The sequence below is a fragment of the Puntigrus tetrazona genome, chromosome 16 (assembly GCF_018831695.1).
Source record: "Puntigrus tetrazona isolate hp1 chromosome 16, ASM1883169v1, whole genome shotgun sequence".
NCBI lineage: Eukaryota > Metazoa > Chordata > Actinopteri > Cypriniformes > Cyprinidae > Puntigrus > Puntigrus tetrazona.
In genome coordinates this window covers 3,003,696-3,029,439 of record NC_056714.1, presented here as the reverse complement: position 1 = coordinate 3,029,439, position 25,744 = coordinate 3,003,696, and the positions used below count along the sequence as shown (strand labels likewise).

Genomic DNA, 25,744 nt, shown 5'->3' with positions numbered 1-25,744 from the left:
TTTTTTAATTTTTTACATATTTCATATTTCTTTTGGACCTGGGGTAGAGAGTTTGGAATTGGTTCACCTTGATTTGTACTTATGAATAATATTACAACAGGGATAGTAAAAACAAAGTTAATGAAGTATTATTAATATACAACTAATATTAACTTTATTTAGTTACTAATGTTACTAATGATAGAATTAGCTGATATATTATTATAATTAACTGTCATCCGTAGGCCTACTATTCGTTTTAATAATGTTTTTACTTATTCATATGATGATGACCGGAGGAAAAGATTTCTATTATTTTGGTTTGTGAGACTTTTTAAAATAAAATCCTACTGGAGAGACGCACAGATGCTGGTGTACTAATTCACAACTATCAGTGTGAAAAAAGTAATTAAAAAAAAGTATTTAAGTAAATACGATCTCATCGCACTTTCATCTTTTTCTTATCTGAAGACGAGGCGTAGCTTCTCATCAGGTGGTTCCTGCCTTTAATTGGTCCGTTTAAAACTAGTCCTGCGTATTCCCTTACGTATTCGCTCTTTAGCCACAGTTTTGTTTGGTCCCACACTGCTGACGGACATTTCTCTGGTATAAATAAAGGATAGCTGTTCGGTCCCTGTGTCACAGTTAATGATCCGTGTAGTAGCCTCCATGGTCTGTGTCTCTGAGCGTATCATTTAAGCCGGTGCATCGCTTTTACACAAGCTGCAACAGTTCCTTTCTGTATAACAGAATCGCTCGGTTTAGCTGAAAATTCACGATTAATTAACCGCGACGTTTTAAAGCGTAGTTAATCGCAAAACCTGTTAATCGCTGCGACCCTTAGTATACAATGCATTTAAACTTATTTAACAAACATTTCAGGAGTAGAATTAAACATTTAAAAGCAATTCAAGTGTAATGAAGTGTTATACCTTCTATTTCACCTGCCCCGCTTTCTGATGACAGTTTAAAGATACTGTTACTAACCTGCCCATAAACACTATTGAGAACACATTTAACATCCCTAGTAATTAGATCCAGTATATTTATGAATAAAATAATTTTATGCAAGGAATAAAGCATTTTTTTTTTACACGAAACAGTGTGAAGCTCTTATAAGTGTCCTTAAATGTATAAATAAAATGAGTTGCAGAACAGTAACAACTTCATAGATGAAGTAGAACTTATACAAGCCTTTATTTGACAGAGGAAATACACAAGTTAGGTTGTCCTCAGAACCGCTCGCTCCTTAAGAGAATACATTAAGCCTGCGGGCCATACTGTTACCGCTGGATTGTTACTCAAATTCAGTCACTGCAGCTTGATGGGCTCGCACAATAACTATTCAGAATAAAAGAAAATAAAACTCATAGAAGGTAAAGGAAGGGAAAAGACCATATCATTCCATATCTTTAAGTCTTTATTGTGTGGCACACATAATCAGTGGAAAGTCATGAAGTATTTTTATGAAGGTTATGTTACTTTAGGTTTTTTTTTTTTATATAGTATTTTTTTTTATCTGGTACAGATAGTTATTTTATTATAATTATTTTGCTAATTCATACATGTAATTTATTTATTTATTTTTATTTTATTTACATTTTTTGTTTAGAAAAGCTTTTCTAGGTACACGAGATATATATTAGCACTTTCTACAATCTCTATGCGCAGTTACTATGATTTTCTTAAAAAAATGATAGTAGTAGTAATAATAATAATAATAATAATGATATTACATGTTTCCATTGTGGCCTGGAACTCGAAATAAGTTACCAAAACAAAAATACGACGCACAGAATCACAATGTTCCACCATCTGCTTTTGTGACAGGTGCAGTTTCACAGAGAGATGGAGAATGACTCATCTGCAGTGACACAGTGACCTTGTCTGTTTTGTCACAAATATGCTAGGAAAAACAACAGAACAATCCATTACCGTAAGGGGCAAAAATAAGTTTCAGTATATTTCAATAAAACCAAAGTCGCTGATGTTTTCCATTGCATTCTCCTTCGAATCGAATTCTCCAAAACGCATAGCTACGAACATAACACAAAGCAGCGTTGGGCTGCGCGAATCTATTGAAGTTCTCAGCATTTTAATCTTCACGGACAGAAGCATCTTTTCCATATTCAGATATTTACGTTTGTCCTCCTACTCGTCCACTAAATGGCCTGCAGGTGTGTGTGTGTGTTTGTGTTTGTGCGTGAACGACGTACACTCCAGTGGAACAGCAGACGTCGCTTCAAGCTGCGGCTTTTAGTGGCTGCCACTGGTGTCAAACATAATAACTGCTCTGAGGGAGCGTTTAAAAGCAGGAGGGGTCAAACTACTGCCCTAATGGAGACAAAAATACGCTTGACTTGCCCGCTGCCGCCCACTCGAGAACCCCAAGCAGCGGCTGAAAAATGAAAGCAGAAGAAATGTCCCATCTCCGTTGTTATCGCGGCGCAAGATCTCAGATCATCGCTCATTTCATGTGTGGCTAACGCAGAGGACGTGATCTGGAATGGGCCTGAACCCGTCCTGCGGCGCAGAGGGAGACTGCGCTTGTGCGTTTCGGTTAAAGAAAAGCCAGCAGAATATCCGTCTCTCCTCGGTAAGAGGGTAAATATAAGAGTGGACAGCACAGATTTATTTTCTGGCCCCCGTGGGGCTCATTTCCAGCGTTGTGTTTTCCTCCCTTTCAAGAAACCATTAATTAAAGCGCCAAGCTTCACGGCGTAATCAATGATGCACCTTTCGTCCTAAATTTGGCTGCGCGGATGGTATTCTTTCGCTTTTTCTTTCTTTCGTTCGTTTTATTATTTCTTTAAGACGCTACGGAACCGTATATATCGCAGGTAAAGCAAACATCAAGAACAAGTACGATTTCACATGAGTTTCATCATAATCGCCTTGTCTTTTGGGTTTGTTTTTGTGGCGCTCATGTCTGCAGCTTGAATGGATCACTCTTCGCGTCTGGAGCGAACGACAGAGATTGATATAAGCGGTGTGAATTAGTGGGAGTGGAGAAGTGCCTCTATTCATTAACTAAAGCCTCCGCAACTCAGAAACAAAGTGCTTCCCTTTTATAAAACAGCGTCGCGAAACGGCTAATACATCTTTATGTGCTATTAGGGTCTTTTGAGCGGCAGGCCTGGAAGCGTGTCTGTTTTTCTTTTTTTTTTCTTCTTCTTTTTTTTTTTTTAAGTGCTGCGCGATTGTCATTTATTGAAAGCCATAATGGGCAACAGGGACACGGCCGCTCAACGTGCCTTTAATAGCTGTGTGAAACATTAAAAGCGGGGAATTTATTAGGAAGCCTTTTAACTAATGAATCTCAAGCACCGCTGTTTTGCTGTACTCAGGCCCTTCTTCTATTCATAGCTGCACAGCAACTTGTCCAGGTCGCATTTGCACGGTAAAAGCCTTTCTAATACCTGTGAAGAAATATTTGAGAGAGCTTCCTCCGCGATGAGCGAAAAATCAAAACAGGTCCACGCTCCCGTGCATCAGCAGAGCCGCGGCGAAATGAAGCGGCGGACATGCAAAGTGTTGTTTCGTAGCCGTGGCATGTAAAGCTTTTATCGGCGGAAGCGATACAAACGTTTGTTTACCGCATGTAATGTTACTTAGCAATTGGCGTAGATGCATTAATACGTCAATTTTATCGCACCGTCTGTAAGGAGTTTCCTTTAATAAAATTAGTTTAAATGTTATTATGCAACATTGCATGCAATGCATTCAATTTGAATGGAGTTTGATGGAAAGTCATTCAAATTTATCTGGATTTAATGAACAACGAATAGCATTGTTTCTTACTCTCTATTTTCCCACTACCGTTTACTGGTTGTTTTCTCATTAAGATTTCAAACATTTACATTTTAGATTGATTCAGTTCAACAGTTGACTTAAGCTAAATTGCAATCACCTGATAAGAAGTGCTCTTTAAGGGAACTTAATCACTGTGGTCGTGATCACTCGGTAACATCGCAAAGGCGTTTTTGAGTCGTTTGAGAGTATATAAACGCCGTTATCGTTCAAAAAAATGTCAATTTGTGAAAACGGTGACGTCGTTCACGTTCAATATATAGGAATGCATATGTGTGAAGGCGCGTATCGTTTCTTTATAAAGTGACATCGCCATCTACTGGCCTGGCATGCATAATGCAGCACTTTTAGTCGTTTTCTTGCATCCACGTGAATGGGGATTGTATTTTGGCGACATCCTCATCTTTATGCGAAATGTTTAAAAAAACGCAAAATAAAAACATTGGGTTTTGTTCGTTGTCTTGTAAACGTAGCCTTAGTTTGCGTCAAGTTAGTATGTAAAGTATATAGTACACTATATAGTTTGTATGTCTGTTATTCCAAATTAAGGTATATGTGAAAGCATTTGGGATAAAAACAGATATCAGATCTGTGCATATTAAAATATCATGTCTGTCAAACATTTGTATAATCAAACAACAATATTAACAAGAAAAGGGATACCCCTCATTAGTGGATGTTAGGACTTATTACATTTTTTATTTTTTTTTCACCCAAATAATAAGCAGCAATGCAAGCCAATGCTACGCTCCAAATGAAACACTGAAAAAGGTGTGGTATTATTTTTAAACATAGATCACAGTATGGTAAATACTGCAATCCTCCTTATATCTTGTGATACATAAAGCGTTGCAAATCTAACCTTGAGTGTGTAATGATTTATTCCTTTTCATTTGACTGCAGTAGATTTTTTTTATGATAGGTGACTTTCGAGTGACATTGCTTACAAATTGCAGGTTTTATCTCCAGCTTGTTCTTCCCAGTAATGCTGTAAAAACCAAAATGAACACAGATGCTCTTTCTGAATACGAAAAAAAAAACCAAAAACATAAAATTTGTGCAGCTGTGCTGTCATTTACTTCATCATTTTCACACGTCTGCTTTCAGACGAGAGCACTAACGAATGGTGCATTTGTAATGAATATCCAGTGTCAAATGTTTGAAATGGAAAATAATAACTAGGTCTTAATTTCTAAAGGAAATAAGTGTGCTTGCAAAGCAATAAAAAAAAAAATAGGGTGAAAGTTTTGGTGGCAAGTCTAATTTTTAATTCTTTTCAGTTCCGTGTTAACATTACGTCTTAACTCTTTCCCCGTCAGCATTTTTAAAAAAAACTTGCCAGCCACCGTCAGCATTTTTGATGATTTTCACCTAAATTTGACTGCCTTCAGAATATTTTCTACTATGCATATATGAACACACACACACACACACACACACACACACACACATATATATATATATATATATATATATATATATATATATATATATATATATATATATAAAGAACCAAGCCTCTGCTTTTAAACAAAAAATTATTTTTATTCTATATTTGTTCATGTTTTTCATCACTTGAATGCAAATGGGTTTCATCAGAAAGACAACAAAAATGCATTTTTATCAGAGTACTGCATTTTCAAGCTAAATTCGGATATCATATTCTTTTACCTGTAGATAATTATATGAATAATTTAAATTGCATTCAGTAAACAGATCAGACACACACAAACACACACACAGATGCCTATGCACACACAAACACACACAAGAGCTTTCTATGTACAATTTACATGGGTCAGATATATTTTGCGGGCAGACTGTGTGAGATGTTCACGTGACAGTGACAATGAAAGCAGGCTTCATTCAAGCGCTCCTCATTCTCATATTGTGCACCGGTTATAGTAAATGGGTAAAAATAAAAACGACCTGTTCCAGAAATAACTTCAGCGTCTTTTCATAATGTATGGGGTTGTACTGATTCAGATTGGACAGAATACCTGACTAGACGAAGTTCAAAATGAGTTATGCAGAATTGTTTGTGAATGTCTTCTAAATTCAAATATTTGAATAAAAACACACTATAAATATGCAATTCTTTCACAAGGGTTAGTTCAGCCGAAAATTATTACTCATACTTGCATTGTTTCAAACCCTTGTTTGTCTGGACAATGAACTTAAAAGAGATAAGATGTGGTGCTCTTGTGAACACGTGTCAATCAAGTTGCTGTTTTTGTTTTCATAAAATTAAGGTTGAACCATATTAACATTGTCTTTACTACCTTTCTGGGCCTTGAATGTTATTGTTGCATTCAATAATACAGTTTTATTCAAAATGTATCAAAGTTAATGGTCAGAAATGTGCATAAAATATACAGCATGCATCTGATGGTGCTATAATAAGCTATAATATTTTTTTGCACTCATTTCAGGCCACTATGGGTATAAATAAATAGTACTAATTATTATAAGAAGTTAGTGTTATTATTAATATTATTATTATTATTCTCTTTTATTCTGGCGGTTGGGACGAACAGCAACTTCTTAATACATTATTTATTTGTGGCTGACAGATAAATGCTGTAATACTAGCGTTGTCTATTAAGAACCCATTTTAAATCTAAACTGAATATTTTCTGAATTTGTCTCTTTTGGAACTGGCGTGTATTTTTGTAAGCTTATTAAAACCCTAATTCGCACTACGTGTAAAGATTCGAGATATAGACGTTGCATCGCCTGCTCATCTACATTGCACTTGATTAATTTTCCAACTGTATTCTCTTCTTCTCTTCTTTAACCATATGGAATAGTAAACATCTCTTCCTCAGGAGTTTGCATTCTGCTCCTAGTACACGTCGAAACAGAGAAACATCGCTGACTGATTCCACGATGATTCAATACATAAAAGATGACTTTTTAATGGGCGGAGCTTGAGCTTGAGTTTAGCTGTAAATAGAAGGGGACTGCTCTCAGTCTGACGGACAGTTCTGCTCGAAACGTTTGGAACAACCCTCCCTCCTGCATTCGCTCCCGTGTGGACTTTTTGGACAACCGGCCACTCATTTTTTTCTTCTCCTTTTTTCTTACCCCCTCTTTTCGTTTCTCCATACCTATTCCAGCAGCTCCGCATCAGAAGAAATAAATGGCCCTCCTAGTTGCTGTTACCGCGGCTCGTCATTTATCAGATACTTTTGCTCGTAGGTGTGCGAGGCGTTGTTTGAACGAACGCGCTCTCGAGTTTGCTGTGCGTGTATGTGCGCGTTCGTATCTCCGAAGCGGGTAATTTTGTGGCGTGTGGGCTCGAGGCGGGCAGATAAGCTGTTTGCTAAAACTAACAATTAAAACTTGATCATGCTGTCAGTTCAAATGGAATGAAATGGAACCAAAAAGTAATTAAAAGGATAGCGCGCAAATGACAATTATATCTTTTAGCTTTCTATTACCAGCGCTGTGAATTTAATTATCGAGGCAGCTTCGCAAAAAAAAACTAAAAAAAAAAACGTGCACGCATAAACGCAGACTTTGAGATAAGCGAGCAGGCTACCCTTGCCTTTCTACTCGGCGCTGTGCGTTTTCTTGCTCATAGCTTTTTAAATCCAGGACAGTCAAAAAATCCATGCGAGACGGTGCAGGTATTTAGATGTTGCTGTGAAATGATTGCTGGGGGCTATGTTGGTCCAATTAGTGTGTTTAAAGTCACGGGTGAGTTTCTGCTGTGTTCCCAGCTCACCCAGTCAGCACATATGGCCGAGGGCCCTTCATCCACAGAGTTAATTAGACTGTCAGGATCCATCGGACTCACAGTGGACTCTCTCCTCCCCCCACGTACAGGTGGTCAGATCTCCGGCTGCCCACAGTTTTAGAGCTGTTACTTAGCGCCGTGCGCTCGCCATATGTCCTGTAAAGACAACTTTCATCCACTTTCGCTCGTTCGATTATATCATCATAATTTCTGCAGATATATTTAGCACGCCTAAAGAAATGCGCTTTTGTTCCTCGAGTCGGAGAGAGGGAAACGTGGTCAAGCGAATTGCTGGCTCCCCGCTGATATTGGTTTTGCTAAGCGGCACTGCGAAGAAACGCTGCGAAACCGTCAGACTGAAAGTGTTAAGGGCGCTCTGGGCACAGACTGCGAGCATCTTGAGAACTAGTTCGTGTAGGAGTAGAACGAATCGCTGTCCTGGAAACCATGCCATTGCCGCAGTATGTGTGCGATTGGTACATTCTGATGGAACGAATACAAAAAACAAAGTATGCGAGAAGCAGAGCACGTATAAGTTGTTCTAAAGGGCTTGTGTCACATGTGCGATCTTTTGAGATTAAAAACGTGATGTACTGTGACAAGTTTCAGAACTGAAAACGAAGAGCTTTGATTAGAACTGGGATGCAAACATTAATTCGGATGTTAAGCACGCATGACCCACTGACATTTACAATGTGAGGTAAGCACCATTCACACCAACAATAAGAACTATACAGATAAATAGTAGCTCCCACACCAAATGCACAAAATCACTGTGCTTATTTCCAAGGACAAATACTGTAATATTGTAATTCCATGAGTCCCACTCTCTTCCAATATTTTTGAAGAAGAAGTGCATTACATATATCTTCAGCGAAGTGAGTCAGGTTACAAGCAGGTATTTAAATCTAAGCGCCGGCTTCAAAATCACGTGGAATAGTAAACATCACTGTGTTTGTTATAAGAGCTCAGCTGCGGTTGACTTTAAATCTTCGAGCTCTTTAAATACTTGGATTCTGATTAGCTGTCGGTGTATTTCTATCAGCTGGTAAAAATATTTCTCGTACTGATTCCAGTGATATCGACCCCTACTGTTATTATCATTGTAGCTGCTTCAGCTTCCTTATTGTCATGGAATTAGAATGATTATTAAAATGCATAGCATTCGTCTTTGGTGTGAGCGACCCTTTCTACGTGTTTGCTGTGGATCTTCGGTTTGCAGGTAATAGTAAAATAAGACCTATGCCCTAAACAACAAACATGAATCAGGCTGTCAAACCTTATGCTGTTCCTGGCTATAAAGTGCATTCGTGAGCCACAATTAACTTCAGTGGGCTTTGATGTTAACATGCTGCTGTTAGCATGTTACTGCAGCCCTGTTTCCACCTTAATACGTGTTATCAGTGATGAGCATCAGTATGGTCAGCCAAGAGAAATACTGTTACCACATGACAATGAAATGCACTTTAGATGCTTCACTTCTGTCCACTACTGATAGGATTTCCTTGAGACACTTTTATTTTATAATATTTTATGTCACTTTCACGGTAGTGCAGAGTGTGGACTTGCTAGTGACTACCCTCCAATGATAATTATATCTTTTAGCTTTCTCAGTGGTGTTGACTGAACCAACCCATATTTGATGGATTATAGGTGACTGGCAAAGGAAGCGAATGAGAAGAACCCTAATTGCGTATTTTGGTGCGCTTTCTTACAACAGGTACCACAGTGATTATCACAGTGCTGTCCACTTGTGAGCAGCTTAATTAAATGCAGAAAAATATGTAGGGCAGCCATATTAAGCATATTTTACAGCAGGCAATTTCAATATATTTTATCGTTACTTTTAACGAATTCAATGAAATATGCTTATATGCGACAATTTTACAAAATTAAGTTTTCACTGTATGGGTGGGCAGCACACAGCTACACACAATCAACTGATGAAATTTGTAAACCGGAAGAGATTTAGGACTATCTATTATGGTTACATGTCATTTGATCGCGAAAACCTGTTGTATGCATACCTTTTTAAGCATTGCCGTTTAAAACAAAGCGATTTGAAGCCATTGAAATTCAGATGTGAAAGAGAATCAATTTCTCTCAAACGCATGTAGTGATTGTTTCTGAGCACTGTCAGAGGCGGTACTCAGAGCGTGGGAATACTGAAGTTATTTTTGCTTCTTTATAGGCTTTTATAAGCCTTAAATACACACGTGTATGTGTCAAAATGCCTGTCTTTGCAAGTATCCTCATGAACACAGGTCTTAAGTGAAAACAAACAGCTGATAAAGAAAATGTAAAGCTATATTACATCGTGAAAGCAATCTAACATTCATGCTGTCTGTCATTCATGCTGGGTTCATATGATGCAATTTCAAGTTTTCCTTTCTTTTTAGAGTGTTACAAGCTGTTGGTGAATAGATAAGATCCCTAAAGTTGCAAAGACTCAAAACCAAAGAGATATACTTTATAAAAGTTATGACTTCTCCACACCCCCCTAAAACGACTCTTTTAAAGACGCCCCCACTTTTGTACGTCACAGAGTGGGATTATTTTCAAACACAGTTGTATTTAAAACACTGTTCCAGAACAGTTTAACCCAAATATCAGAGTGTGTTCAAAGCATTTACAGAGGACTGATTCTTGATTCTGTGAGAGCAGCCGATAAAGCGAGCCTATAAAAGTGAGGCAATTCCAACTCTGCAAGGACAGTCTGGCACTTCAGACTCACAATGTTTAAATTAGTTGTTTTCTTATTATAAGAACCTGCTATTTAATATTCAAACACACATTTTGCTCAGTGAATGTTTTTCCTATTAAGGATAGTATTGTTTTTTGTGATATTGACACTGGTGACAAGAATTATGACATTTCTGTGCCATCAAAAATGTTATTTAATGCAAAAATACATTTACCATGAAATGAAAATACTCATAACGTAACATTTTGGTCATATTGCCTATATTCCTAAATCAAGGAATTCTTTACATAGGATTTTGGGATTATACTTTCTGTGAAGCAAGTTGACATAGGTTTCGGTTTAAAGTTACTGAAAATTGTGATTATTGAAATGTAGAATAAACTTTAACATTAACTTTCAGATGAGGTGGTAAAAGAAACCCCCCTTTTAGAACAAGAATCATTCAAATCGCACTTTAGTGAAATAAGCCATTGCCGGTCCAATGAGACACAAGAACGACCAGTTTTTTTCTGAGACTTAACAGTCAACAAGAGTACATATTACAACTTGCTGAGAATGATTCATCAGTGCACCATCTAAAAAAAAAAAAAAAAACACTTTAAGACAGAGTTGGGTAAAGCTGAGATTGTGCTTTCAGGTGCAAATGATTTTAGCCACTTGAAGTTTTGAATGGGAGCCTGGTCTGATAGTGTTAGATTTACCCCTGAGCTTAAAACTCGACGAGCTGAAATAGGCCGCCAGCGTGGCAATCACTCCACTCACACACTGTGATGAAAAGTCCCGTTTACTGCCACTATTTCTGCAGCCACTAAAGAGAGATTAAAAACCCTCTTTTGACGTGCAGCCGACTGCGAGTTTGCGACTTCTTTTAAAATGTGTCGTACACTGTATGGGCTGGCTGATGGATTACCTCAGGGCTACATTGCCGCGCGGAGTGTACAATAGCACGTGAGGGACCACCCTGACCCAAATCACGTTTTCGTGTCGTTTGACGAGCATTCATCACAACACTGAGTACGCTTCAAAGGAATATAACCGAATACGAGACATTTTGCGAGATCATTAAGTAATGACAACTCCATATTTGCTACATGTTCACATTACTTCGAGGTGAATGTTGGGGCACGCATACATTTGCATTCATTTGCATGTTTAAGGTGCGCGGGGACACTGGCAGTCCTTTACAGACAAAGCTGATAAATCAAAATGAAGGGGGCTCTTAAAACAAGTGCAGCGGTTTGGTTACCTTGGTGATACAACCGTTCAGTCGGATAGGAAGAGAGCTCCTAATTACCTATGAATATTTATAAGTTGGTCCTCTGAAGACCCACCCTGGGAATATAATGGGTCAAACCGGCTGGGGCTGATGCTGCCATCCTGACGGGAGGCGTAGGTATACAACTTCTCCTCTCGTTTTTCGGTGAACACGTGGCACTCAGCAGACGGTGATGTTATTTGAAAACACCCACCCCCAATTGAGCGCTAACAGCTTTCTGGAAGTTCCTTTTTTTTTTTTTTTTTTTTTTTGATAATTGGCTCCATTTGGGCAATTAAAGCTAATGAAGTTAGCTCAAAACCTAGTGAGCTGCCTTACCTGTCTACTGCCTACTTAGACAGCTACCTATTAAGGCAGAAACTGAAATGGTACCTTGCAACTGGCTGATTTAGGCATTCTTCGTTGGTAGCAATTCAGAAACTGTATTTTTCTCTCTGAAAAAAAAATTCTCAAAGAGAAAAAATAAATGAATTAAAAAAATTAAAACAAAAATAGTTTTATATTTGTGGGTACGAGAGAATATTTTAGCTGAGGTCCTGATTGCGGTACACTGCTGAAAATAATTATCTGAAATGGCATAGTTCAAAATGTGAACCTTGCCTCACCTCGGCTGACATGCCCTAGGATATTAGTTAACTAATTCCAAACAGCTATTAAGAGGGTGCTAATTTTTTGGCTACTGCATGTAAAACAGTCTTCAGTAGCCAACACAGAAATGCATTTTGTATCAGAAATGAGTGCAGTTGATGTTCCAGGATGGGAATATGGAACGGCTATATTTATTTCACACAGTCAATTGACAATTAATAAAATACACTTTAGTCCTACATTTTCTGTTTTACCTGCAATATCAGATTAAAAAAATATATATAGTTAGCAAATGTTGTGCTGCATAACACGTGTGTACGAGTCCATAAGACAAACTCCTCACTGCTGTAATGAAGATCACAGCTGTAGAACATTCCACGGCTCTTCTGCCCATCTGTCAGAAGATCCTTATACAGTCACATCTTTACTGCTGTGCTTCGAAGCGTATTTCAGCTATTAATAATCCCTTCCATTTGGCTTTTCAGACTTGACTTTAAATCAGATCAGAGCCCTATAATAACTCTCTCAGCCTAATTGTTTTTCTTTTAATTTAAAGCGTGCCAGAGCAGAACGGTAAAAGAAGAGACCGATAGCATTGTTAATGAATCCTGATCCAAGACACCAACACAGGAATGAGGGATGTAGAAACAGGAGACGGCAGACGGAAAAGACAAATAATTAGACCACTTCTAGATTTGTTTTACTCAACGTGCTTTGATTAGATTTTTGCACTTTCCTGGCCCCTTTTTGATATAGTAAATTTGTAACTCCCCACTCTAATGACGGTGGTAGTGAAAATAACCGTACTCAACAGTAGCGCTAAAGTACTAGGTGGCTTTTCATCTCTTATCAGAACTCTGTCGAGATGGGTGTCACAACGGAGCTGGACAGAGTGGGTGGATTGATTGACAGCTCTTGACACCGCTCAGAGAGTTTCCCCTCCACAGTCCTGGTGGCCTTTTGCGAAGTTTTAATGTTTGAGCTCTCCACGCCCTCCGTGCACGCTCAGCCATTCATAAAGGTATTTCAACAGTATCTCATGGAGAAGCACTTGATCTGACAGCATCAGTGAAGTATCTTTTCGGCCAATGCTACTTTGGTTCAGCATCCTTTGACTCCGGCTTACAGTGATTGATTCGTTTAGATAAAGTCACGGATGATTGCCTTGTGGGAGACAGGAATCTCTCATTAGCTGCGCATTAAAACGGCTTCATTAAGTTTTGGCTCCTGGTGCCCTGTCACTTCGACCATATGTGTCTCCATCACACATGTAGCCACACCACATCTGCTACACACTACACTTGCCGTCTTTAGCATCTTGCGTTGAACAGGTTCATGCCATTTCAAGATCTCAAGACCAGGATCTTGTTGCTAATGGGCTGTTGAAACGTTCCATGTCTGTTTGCAGATCGGCCAGTTGGTGTTTAAGGGCATGAAGAGGTTGAACAGAATTCAGTCTATCGTGTTCGAGACGGCTTACAACACCAATGAAAACCTGCTCATCTGCGCCCCCACCGGTGCCGGCAAAACCAACATCGCCATGCTCACCATCCTGCACGAGATTCGCCAACACCTGCAGCCTGGGGGAGTCATCCGCAAGGATCAGTTTAAGGTAAACAGACAGTCGCAGAGACAATATTGTTGAGAGCTGTTGGCTTTCTGGCAGCCAATAACTCATTTCCACACCGGCCCTTATGCCTCAGGTACAACACGACCTGATTGGATGCGTTTGTTTAGTGTATGTCATACAAGGATAGACTTGAGCATTAAATATGTGTCAAGAAGTTCTACCATAGTTTGGAGATGTAAACGGATGCATTGTCTCGTGAAGCACATTTTGACACGCGCACATGCCAGCTTCAACGATGATAGACAGTCTTCATACATCACTATTAAAGTCTTACTTTAAACAGCCAGCTTCATATTTCTTTGTAAATTGTTATTTGTACTGGTTGCCAGGGAACAAATGGTACTGTGGTGTTTTCTCATTTATCATGAGCATGTCCTGTCTCTCTTTACTGCCTCTATAGATTGTATACGTGGCTCCGATGAAGGCCCTGGCTGCTGAGATGACTAATTACTTCAGTAAGCGATTGGAGCCTTTGGGCATCGCTGTCAAGGAGCTGACGGGAGACATGCAGCTGACCAAAGGAGAAATCCTCCGCACTCAGGTAACAAATAGTAACGGGCGCACCTTTGGCTATAATAAAATTGGACATTTGCTGGTGGCAGCTAGACTTTGTTCGCCTAGCTGGGCTTAAAATTGGCTAATCCCAACCTTAAGTTGTCAGTGGCTTCATCTGGTGTCTGACGCTTGGGGATGGTCATACATCATGATTCTGTTAGACTCTATTTCCTGAGAAAAGGCTGGTGTGAAGATGTTGAGGATGGTGTTAAAGATCTCTCTGGAGCAGAAAGGTGGTAAGTTGAAATCCTCCAAGGGCTGATCCTTGGCATACACCATCGTGTTCATGATCAAGACGCTTGACCTTGGGTTACACAAGAGGACTGTAATATACCTATAAAGATAATTTAAAAGTAGTTTAGATGTCAACTGTGTGTTTGTTAAAGACTGAAACACAGTCATGGGCCGCTTACATTTAATGAAGGTTTTATTTGACATAGACTTCCCTCACCCTGCTTGTCACCCAGGCTGCTCTTCCACAGTCCTGTTCTAAAACAAATTACAGATTGTTCAGAATGTAGGTGTATAGCCAAATCCTGCTTGATAGATTCCATGAGGCCATGCTCCTATAAAGCACTTGTCTTGTCTCGCCGATCAATATGATTGTACAACTGAGACACATCCATTTGCAGAGCTGCTGTGCGCGCAGTTCCGGGCCAACAGTTTCAGGACGGAAGTGTGTACACGTGACAGGTGGTCAAGAACATAGAATGTAAGCAGTAATTCCCTGCCCTTGCTGTTATCCCAGCTCCTAAGGACTGCAAAATGAGGATCCGGTCTATTGAAGTCTATTGAAGATTGGAGCTTTGCTTTGAAACACTAGTTGCTATTTTTTCACAGGAAGTGCGCTTGCAGATACCAAGAATAAATAATATAATAAAAGATAACTAATGATAACTAATGTAAAAGATAACTAATGAGCTAGTTATAGGGTTAGTAGTCTCAGCTTCAGCTTCAGATGTCTTGCCATGCCAAGTGTTGGCTGAAAGTCTAATGCATATGGCCACGCAGAATTGGAATCATTTCAGGAGTTTCAACGTAATCATGGGATTAGTTCAATTATACAGGATTTCCGGGAGATGTGCGCTTCGGTTCTGTCTTGGAAACAAAGATGCCATAATGCCAAACACCAAATTCCCACTGGCTTTTGAGTTATTGCAGAAAATAAACTCTGTGACCAACAATTATATGGTTACTTACACATTTTTAAATATAATTGTTAAAATTCGACAAATTAAAAAAAAAATTAAAACTGCATCACAATAACATGACTTCACTGCCACCAAGCTTTCAACAACTCTTTATTTATTTTCAATCTTTATATAAAAACTACAATTTGAAACATTTAGATTAAAGTTGTTTACAAACTAGGCAGTAAAAGAGTTTAGCTGTTTAGCATTTTTTTTTTTTACAAAATGTGTTTGTGTTAGCCACAGACTTCAATTCAGGCATTTAACCAAAAGCCTTAAAAAAAATAAAATAAAACCCTTTGAAATTTGGTGCCATTGAAACTGGAAGTTCAAAGGTGCTACGTTTGTGGGTTTTTATAGGACCCATTCCTGTGTAGTCCTCTATAGATGAGGGGTAACGTAGCAAATGGTTGATACTCCCTGAATGCATTGGTTGACTGGGTGAATTGACCTTGTTTTTACTGTGGTGTAAAAAAAAAACATATTTTTGAGCATGTTGGCTTTTAGTTCATTTTGGTAATGTTTTGCGCCATCAGCGTGATTTTAAGGGTGAGAATTGCTTAAATAGAGCATGTATCTTATATCAAACAAGCCAGTGTGAGCTGTGAAAATTAAGTCCTCTTCTGCTGTCTGAATAAAATCCTTCACAGCCATATTGAGTGTTTGTTTAGATACAGCTTCAAATTAGCTGCGACTTCCTTCCACAACCATGTTTTTTTTCTCCATGCCGTTGTTCTTTTTTTCTCTCTCACATTCCCTTCCCTGTAGATTCATGAATTAATGGAAAGACAGAGACTTCTAAGAGCACTTAATTGTTAAAACAAGAGTGAGGAGATGAAGAATAGATTTAGAGGATTGTAGAGAACAGGAAGGAGTCATGGGTCAAGTGGTGTGAGGAGTGTAATATCAATGGCTGTATAAAGGGAAATGATCCTCGTGTTTTCCCACAGGAAGCCTGTCTTCCTCGGACCATATCAATTGAGTGCCCTCGCTGTACTTCCCAAGCAGCAGAGCAAACAAAGCAAAAATGGAGAGATATGAAGCGAGGAGACGTGTTGTAGAATAATAAGGTATCATCACACCTTCTCTCAGGCTGAAAGCAGTGCTTTACTGCCCCCTCAGCCCCGTGTCTTTTAGACAGTGGCAGGCTTGCACAACAGTTCTTTTAAAAAAAATGACCATCTCTGCAGTGGTTAGCTGGGAGAATATCAAGTATCTTGCCTATTTTTGCAGCATCCGAGATGTCTCTGAGGTGTCTGGTAGACGCTGAGACAGGAAAAACAAGTGGTCATTACCAGCAGACCTCACAGTTTAGTTCGCGGAGCTCGGAGAGATGATGTCATTGAGCGTGCCTGCTTTTTGGCATTTTTAACCGTTATTTGAGTTAATTGCATAAAATGGCATGGTGTTTGAGGTGGTGTTTAGATATCGATTGGTAGTTAGCATCAGAGCTGCATCTGCCCAAAGTTAACAGCGGGTTACAACCTAACCGTTCTATTATTTGTTGTGCCTTTCTTTTAATCACAGCGTTTTCTTTTTCTCCCCATTTATTTCACGTCCTCTCTCACATACCATATTCTTTTTCTCGCACAATTGCCTGTTCTGAAACCCAACGTCTAGCATCGCCCTACACATTCCTACCTGGCCATACATGTAATACTATCCTATCATCCTCCGGTACGCACACACACACACACACACACGCATTCACCGAGATCTCTCCACCACACACCAACATCTTACCCCAACGTCACCCCCTCCTAGTGCTGCTTTTAGAGAGCTTGTCATTTTCTGCTGCTTGGATCATAGCACTTTGTCTGTCTTCTTATTTTCTTGTTGCTATAGTAACCACTGTACAGTAAAATGCCTAATACATAGAACACACAGCTGTTCAAATAACCTTATTGAAGACTAAATTTGTGCTGTCAGAGACGGTGCTGACATTTAAATAAGAGGGCATAGGTTATAAGATGAAAAAGACAGATGCCGGCCCTGATAATTAGATTATATAGCAATCAAAGCGGCATGAGCATGGCTAATATTAGACAACTTTGATCATAAGCATAATAGATTATTTAGAAAGCAAAACGAATGTTCTTAACTTCAGTAATAATTTTTTTTACGATTCTTCTGGAATGAATTGCCCTCGAAAGTACTTGCATATCCGAGGATTTCAGTCTCGGCCCTCCCAGAGTGTTCTGGGAGTAATGAAATATGCAAATTTAAGCTAATCAGGGAGGTGATTGATGTTTATTCTACAAGCCTGGAGATTTCAATTGATCCTCAACAGAAATGAGAATGTCACAAGAGGGAATTACCTGTTGACGTAGTAAAATCTTGTCACGAAACAACAAACAGGACACTAAAATGTCGGTTCTGTAATGCCAGATTTATTTTGTCGATTAACATATTTTCAGTTTGTCCCAGAGGAGATGTGTCGAGAGTATTTGGGAGCATTTTTAATGAGATCTTGTTTACATCAGGTGGCAGGATCACAAAAGAGCAGTGCGTGTTGTTTTTCTTACAATGCAATAAAAAGAAAAAAAAAAGCAAGTCACAGCACGCGATAAGGCTGAAAAACGGTCCTGCCACAACAGCTCTTGTCATATGAGTGAGTACATACACTGAGCATCACTGACTGAATATTTTGCTGATAGAGAAAAGCAGAGCACATCGGATAATTTACAATCCAGCCTGTCAGCGTGACGTGTAATGAGTATTTGTAGTGCAACCTCTCGTTGAGATGCTCATATAAACAGAGTATTGTTTTGATAGCGCCACGGTGTTTACACTTTTCAGGAAAATCAAACCACAAATGGGTTGGTTTTAATTGTTTTTGCATATTAAAGTGGGGTTGACAAAAAACAAAAAAAACAAATAAAGTGATGCACTTCAGCGTTTAATTTGTTTTTGCAAATTTAAAAAGTGAGATGCGGTGCTCATTTCTCATTGAGATGCACACAGAACGCTGTGCGTAAAGTGCAGTAGGAGCTCTTTGTGTTGGCCGTTGACACATTCAACGGTATTTTCCTTGAAGACGCACCTGACAGAATGCCTCTTAACATGACATAAGTCTGGTGTTTTAGAATTTTTAATGTCTGCTTAGGAGGACCGGTGACAGTTTCCATTGCTGCAGAAGAAGAGCACACTCCTGAGCCTGAAAACTGATATATATTCATGTTATTGTTATTATTATTATTTTATTTTGTTAAAGTATTGTTACTGATTTAAGTCATCGGTTAAATGTAATTATGCTACAAGGCTGTTGATTGCTTGAGTTATAAGGTGTGCAGTTATTTTCAGGGAAATGCACAGAGAATGTAGTTCCAGGCAGCCCTCTGACCTCATTACATGACCATCACTTTGCCAAATGATTTCTATTATTTCAAAGGTCTTACGACAGCAAAATAACCAAAACTCACAATGACACTGGCCAAACAAATAAATATAATGAGCAATATGATAAAAAAGACAGCTCATTTCCGTGTTTTGCCACAAAATTACATTTTATTATGTACGGAAAGCACGTATCGTATCTCTCCCGCTCTCTTCCTCAGAGAAGCGAGGTAACAGCGTTGATGTTAGTGAAGAAAATGAACTTAAAGTAACACTTTTGAGAGATGCACAGGCTGGGAGGTAATTCACATGGGAGGTAACTCTCTGTCTCTGTCTCTCTCTCTCTCTCTCTCTCTCTCTCTCTCTCTCTCTCTCTCTCTCTCTCTCTCTCTCTCTCTCTCTCTCTCTCTCTCTCTCTCTCTCTCTCTCTCTCTCTCTCTCTCTCTCTCTCTCTCTCTCTCTCTCTCTCTCTCTCTCTCTCTCTCTCTCTCTCTCTCTCTCTCTCTCTCTCTCTCTCTCTCTCTCTCTCTCTCTCTCTCTCTCTCTCTCTCTCTCTCTCTCTCTCTCTCTCTCTCTCTCTCTCTCTCTCTCTCTCTCTCTCTCTCTCTCTCTCTCTCTCTCTCTCTCTCTCTCTCTCTCTCTCTCTCTCTCTCTCTCTCTCTCTCTCTCTCTCTCTCTCTCTCTCTCTCTCTCTCTCTCTCTCTCTCTCTCTCTCTCTCTCTCTCTCTCTCTCTCTCTCTCTCTCTCTCTCTCTCTCTCTCTCTCTCTCTCTCTCTCTCTCTCTCTCTCTCTCTCTCTCTCTCTCTCTCTCTCTCTCTCTCTCTCTCTCTCTCTCTCTCTCTCTCTCTCTCTCTCTCTCTCTCTCTCTCTCTCTCTCTCTCTCTCTCTCTCTCTCTCTCTCATACTCGACACCCAGTAGCTTAAACCTCCATTACTAGGTCTAAAATAACGTTTTGGAATTAACAGTGGAGTAAGGTTGCACATCGTTTGGGGTTTTTTCGATACCGGTGCCAAAACGATACTTCTACAATGATTTCGGAGCCTGAATCGATACTCGACTTCAACAACGTATTGTTTATCACTGTTATTCAAGCTCAAATCAGTGTATTTTTTCACAGTAACCTATGGAACGTATTTTCTGTGACAAAAAGCTACATCACAAAAGGAGTAAATGTTCCTCGAAGAATTCCTCGAATGTTCTTATGTCTTAAGTTGTGTTTTTAAGTCTGGAAGTGAAAACAACATGCACACACATGATACTGCTAAGATTTGCTGGTTTTGTCGTTCAGGCACAGCACCAGAATGAGGCACCGGTACCGGTGCCATACTGGGAACGGGTTTCAGTTCTCAACCGTATAATGGAGGCTTTCGAGTTCATATTTGTACCTGTTTGTGTTTTTGCAAAAGGCACGCACACCCCAGTAGTATCCACAGAGCGACTGCGCAGGTTGATATATCTGCGGTCAGCCTGTGGTGTAAACCGCTCTGCTGATTGTAATGAGAGCACTGATTCCTGTTCTGTGAATTGGATAGATCTAGTTTTGTCACGGCAAGCGCTCGTTCGTAATGTAGCTGTGGTATAAACTGATTACTATAGCACTAAAGAACTTGCCACTGAAAGCTTGATGAACACTTTATGTAGACATGAGCAGACGTGCATTTTACGTGCATGCACACACACACTTGAGACACCATTGTCACTCACACACAAGTAGGAGTATGTGGTATATGGACCCTAATGATCTATTAGCCCTGTTTGAATAAAAGTCATATGCACGAATTGGAAAGCATTGGCCAAAACCAATTTATATTTGATTCGCATTATCAAACATGTTTTAATCTGTTCGGTAGGACATGTAAACACTGGATTGGATTGAAAACTGAAAGTGCAGCGTTGTGTGGATGTCCAGTGATGTACTGTAGAAGTGGTGCAATGACGTAAGTGACGCAGTGTTGTTGTTGAGTAATAAGTGTCATTCTAAAACTCTGCTCGTCGTGGGTGAAATAATGCCAGACAAAACCATCCCACCAGTCTTTTCTTCGGACCCTCACCACAAATGTCTTGTTTTAGGTGCAAGGAACAGCTGTTTTACTGCTACATGAAAGCTTGTTTGGACCTGAAATTGCTAAATGTTAAATCTTCTTTTTTTTAAACCCTCCAGGTATACAGGCTTGTAACATTTAAACGCATGCATCCATCCAGTCACTTTATTTGGTGTACACCGTTTGAATTCTTTGATCGAAATGACAGACAAGTGTCTTCTGTAACTCGACAGAGACACACGTTTTTGTTGCATTTCGAGTGGATTTTTTCTGTAGTCGGGTTCCTTACTTTTTTTGTTATCGTTATATTTAAGTATTACTGGGTGTCGCATTTCTATATCTATTGTAAGGGGGTTGGACAGATACTGAATGAAACATTTTTATTGTCAACACTTATTCAGTACATGATCGATAAAGTTCTTTCCCTGACAGAAAAAAGGATGTTTGAATGTATCATTTTGTGTGTGGCATGAAAGTGTTATTTTGGACGTAGTTTTCATGTGTTCAGTTTTGATGTTTTTTATTTCATGACAGACATTTTTGAAGGCCTACTCGATTTTGTATGCCGGTTTTGTGATCAACGTCACTGAATACACTGTAAGAAACAATAGTTGTTTCAACTTAAAATAACTTGTTACCTCGCTGCTTTAATTCAGTCAACTAAAATATACTCAATGTTTTATAAGTACTTAATTTTAATGTAAGTGACTCAACTAAAACTTTAGTAATACTTTATAGGCAACACTTGTTCACTATTAACTATGACCATTCCCTCAATAAATTCTTAATTTGCTGCTTATTAATAGTTAGTAAGCTAGTTGTTAAGGTTAGATATCGGGTAGGATCAAGTATGTAGAATAAGGTCATATAGAATAAGGCATTAATTTGTGCTTAATTACTACTTATAAATGGCTAATATTCTAGTAATATGCATACACTAATAGGTGTAACCGTAAAGTTTTACACAATTTTTAGGCAGCGGGGTAACAAGTTATTTCAAGTTGAAACAACTATTGTTTTTACAGTGTATGCGTCATGCTGTTGTGCTTGTGTTACAGAGTGATTTCTAGCACAAGCTTCGGAGCAGTGTCCTTCATGGCTTTGAACTTTAAAAGTATTTTCCACCTTGTCCTCCTTTCATCTCCCTCTCGGATCGAACGCTAGGACAATGACCGCACCGAGGCAGACTGGAAGCGTTTTGTGTACTCGGCTCACTTTTTTCATAAGACAGGCACGGCACGGGCATCCCTCACTCCTTCTGAAATCTGAGCTCTGCGGTTCACGGGGGACGCATGAGCAAGGAAAGTGAGAACGAGCGGTTACACTAGAGCGGTCAGAGGATGAAATAACACCGGCCAGATCTTGTGTTGTCCGCCGGAATCCTGGGGTTCTGTGATGTCCAGTCTTGATTGCAGCGTAATGGACACACTGTCTGTCCGTGTCGGGTCTTCCGTTTTATCTGAAATTTCACAAAGAGGTATTTTGCCAGGGCATGTCTCGTTACACAGACGTCACCCTAATTTGGACGTTACTCGCAGTTGAAGAGACGGTGGCTGCACATTTGCACACGCGGCCATGTGAGTCTTCCTGCTGTTCCAAGAAATTAATTCCCTACTGATGAAAAGAATGATCAAAAAAGGTCTGCCCGGAGCAGTGGACAAAAAGGTTTTATGTCCTTTATTTTTATATATAAAAAAAAAAGGATTATGTCAGATCTTGACCGTGGGGTCTTAAACAAGGTGTTGAAACATTTTTTATTCCAAATGATCAAGCTGTAGCAGATCTTGTCTCAGATCCACCCACGAGGTTTATTTTTAGATTCACCTTTGGGGGCAAAACCAAGCAATTTCATGTTTTTTCTTAATGGAGTGTCTCTGGCTCATAGTGCATGGATTTGTGGCTTTTATGGCTTCTTAAATCTGAGAGTGAACAGGAAAAAAAGCTCACTCGCCCCGTATCAGTAGACTTCTTTTCTCAGCTGGATTTGCATTTGATGGAGATGAAAGCGTGTCCGTCCATTCAGAGTTATATACGTGAGTTCATACACGCTTTCCATAGGTTTTTAAACGCCATGTCAGCAGCGACTGAGGTCGATTGTCTAACTCCCACAAACAACTGTAATTCTGCACTGATATTTTGGGCAGTCTTTTCTGTTAGCATAGCTTATTTGGGTTTGCACGAAGTGGTAAGGACAGATTATTGGTCTTGTAGCTGGAGAAAGGTTTAGAAGTCATCTGATGCTGATGGATCACGTCGTACATTCCCTCTCATTGACTTGGTTGGAGCAAACTCTTGGTTCTGTTGAGTTGGCCAAACAGGACGGGGTTTTTGTTCGAGTGACAATCTGCGGGACATCCTGATCACTAAATCTGTGTACCTTTTGAAAGGGTACCTCCCTGGTTGACAGCTTTTGTACCCTTTCTTGAGAGCATGCTGTAAAAAGGTAACCACGGTCTTAGCATTCACTGTGCTGCTTGAATTGTACTCTAAATAACAAAGGGTAACATACTAACATGCAGGTTCGGTTTACTCGAGTGAATATGAATTACTTAATTGTTTTTTTCTTGCATTTTTCACCAACAATTTCCAGATCCATTGGCAAGATCAGGTTGTGTTGTTGCAGTTGTTGAAAAAAAAAATCAAATTTTTTTTTTTTATTGTTGTTGCTAAGAACAGTTTATTGAATTTTCTTCTGGTAACAGTAATATGTAATAAAACAAAAAAAACAAAAACTATTGTCTGGTAGTTTAAAAAATGTACAATTATAATAATAGTAATTATAATAAATAAAATAAGATTAAAATATTTTTAAAACCTTTAAGAAATAGTTCACCTAAAAAAAAAAAAAAACTGTAAGTTTGTAGATGAGTTCATTTCTTCTTCAAAACAGCTTTGGAAAGATTTAGCATTATATTGCTTGCTCACCAATGGATTCTCTACAGTGATTTCTGTTGATATTTCTCAAGAAATTGCACAAACAGAAGTTCAAAATCAGTTGCACTGTTAATATTTGTGGCTTAGTTTAAAATGAAATTATAAGCTGTAGAACTATAGTATGCACATGATTCTCAGATATGAATGTTTCGTTTTTTTTTTTTTTGATTCAAACTTCACATTATGAACACACACTCCAGCCCTTGTGTGTGAAGTCATTTGTTATGAAACAGTGTGTAATAGAGTGTCTCTGGTCAATAGAGTGTCATTTGTTGTGAAATAGAAAAATGCTTCAAGCAACTACGCATCTCTATTCAAATGTCTTCAATAATCAATACAATCAATACATTGTGATGCACCACCCTATCATAATTTAATCGTGATTTAAACTGCGTGTGAAAGAAAGAGAGAGTAGTAGAGAGACACCCTGTGTCTGAGCGTTAGAGAGAAAGAATGGCAGTTTATGAGAGCTACAGGTATGTAATAATCATTCTGTTACTGTGAACAGCGTTATGCAGAATTGCATACCAGCTCATTTCAAGCCCTGCTGTCACTGTAATATTTCACAGTAACCAACTTAATTAATGAAGCTGGAATTTGACACATTCTTTTTAAATGTACCATATATTTTTATAGAGCTGTTAAGTATCAAAAGACATTCCTTGTGGAACAATCTCTCTTTATGCAGTTTTATATATATATATATATATATATATATATATATATATATAATGTAGAACTGTAGACTATCATCTCTCAATTTGTAATTAAGCTGATTGCATGCAAATTTGCTTTCAGTGTATAAATATGATATAACCTTGTTCCCGCAGTAATTTACTGAAATTTCATTCAAGTAATACACATCTAATGCCAATTCCGGGAAGGCTAAAATGGGCAAAGCTAACGTTTGGAAGAAGAACAGTGGAGCAGTTGTGCCTCTCATACCAGTAAAGTTGACGCTCACCGTCTGGCATGACTAAGTCATATGTTGTTATTGCACGCCTAGAAGCCATCACAACTAGCAAAACAACCCTCCACTTTCCCCTCTACCACCCACTCCAAGTGATGACAGTTGCCATGGAAACTGTGGGAGGAGGGCAAGTGTTTTAGCGGCAGAAGAAATGGCGTGTTTGTGCGCACAGGTCTGAAGCAGGTGAATATTTGCTGCTTAGCATAACGACAGACCCGCAGCCTGCTCGCAACACAGCCATTTTCACAGGCGGCTTGGTAATTAAGACACGAGGCCTGTCGTCGGGCTAGACCCGGGAATGAGGAGCTGTCTGCCCGCCCGCACGGATTCACTGTAAACATTCTTCCCACAATCCCCAATAAAGCCACACACCCTCTCCCGTGCGCATGCTGTTTCAGAGATATTGGGCTGCATATTGAAACCACACTTGCGTATTCCAAGGTTATTATAGCTTTGCCTTTTTTCTTTCTTGGGTTTAGCTTCATTTTATTTCACGTGAACTTTTTTTTTTATTCCGTTTTTGTATAATGCAAATAATTATAACTGAAAACATAACATCATCAACATAACATTACCAATAATTCTCCATCTAAATTAAGACCATAAACAAAACGTTATGTAATAAATTGCATTTACAGAAAATATATAACGATGATACAGCTTTAAATTGTTGTTCCCCCAATTTTCTTTTTAAGTCTCGTTTAGTTTAATTGCATTTTTGTCTGAGCAAAAACACAAATATAATACATATTTCCCTGATTTACAGAAGACGCTGAATAAAGTATCTTTCAATGTCAGGCATAAATACAACAAAAATCAATTGATGACATATTAAACGACTAATTACTTTCACACCAAACACTAATTAGTTGTCATTTTGCTTTGTTAAAATTTGCCCATTTGTCAGTTAGAATTGTTTTCACAAACTTAAAACACAATAAAATAATACGCTCCTTTCTTTTATGTTTTATAATATGCACAAGTCAG

The 25,744-nt window shown here is 38.9% G+C and overlaps 1 protein-coding gene across 2 annotated transcripts in view; it reads left to right on the top strand.

Annotated features, from left to right (window-relative positions):
• The window catches only part of ascc3 (activating signal cointegrator 1 complex subunit 3), a 148,924-nt gene that overhangs the window by 35,139 nt on the left and 88,041 nt on the right, over positions 1-25,744 (top strand). For both annotated transcript variants that reach the window (XM_043260891.1, XM_043260892.1), the window contains exons 9-10: positions 13,508-13,711; positions 14,130-14,270. In XM_043260891.1, the coding sequence (XP_043116826.1) occupies positions 13,508-13,711; positions 14,130-14,270 (345 nt within the window). The remainder of the gene's footprint in view (positions 1-13,507; positions 13,712-14,129; positions 14,271-25,744) is intronic.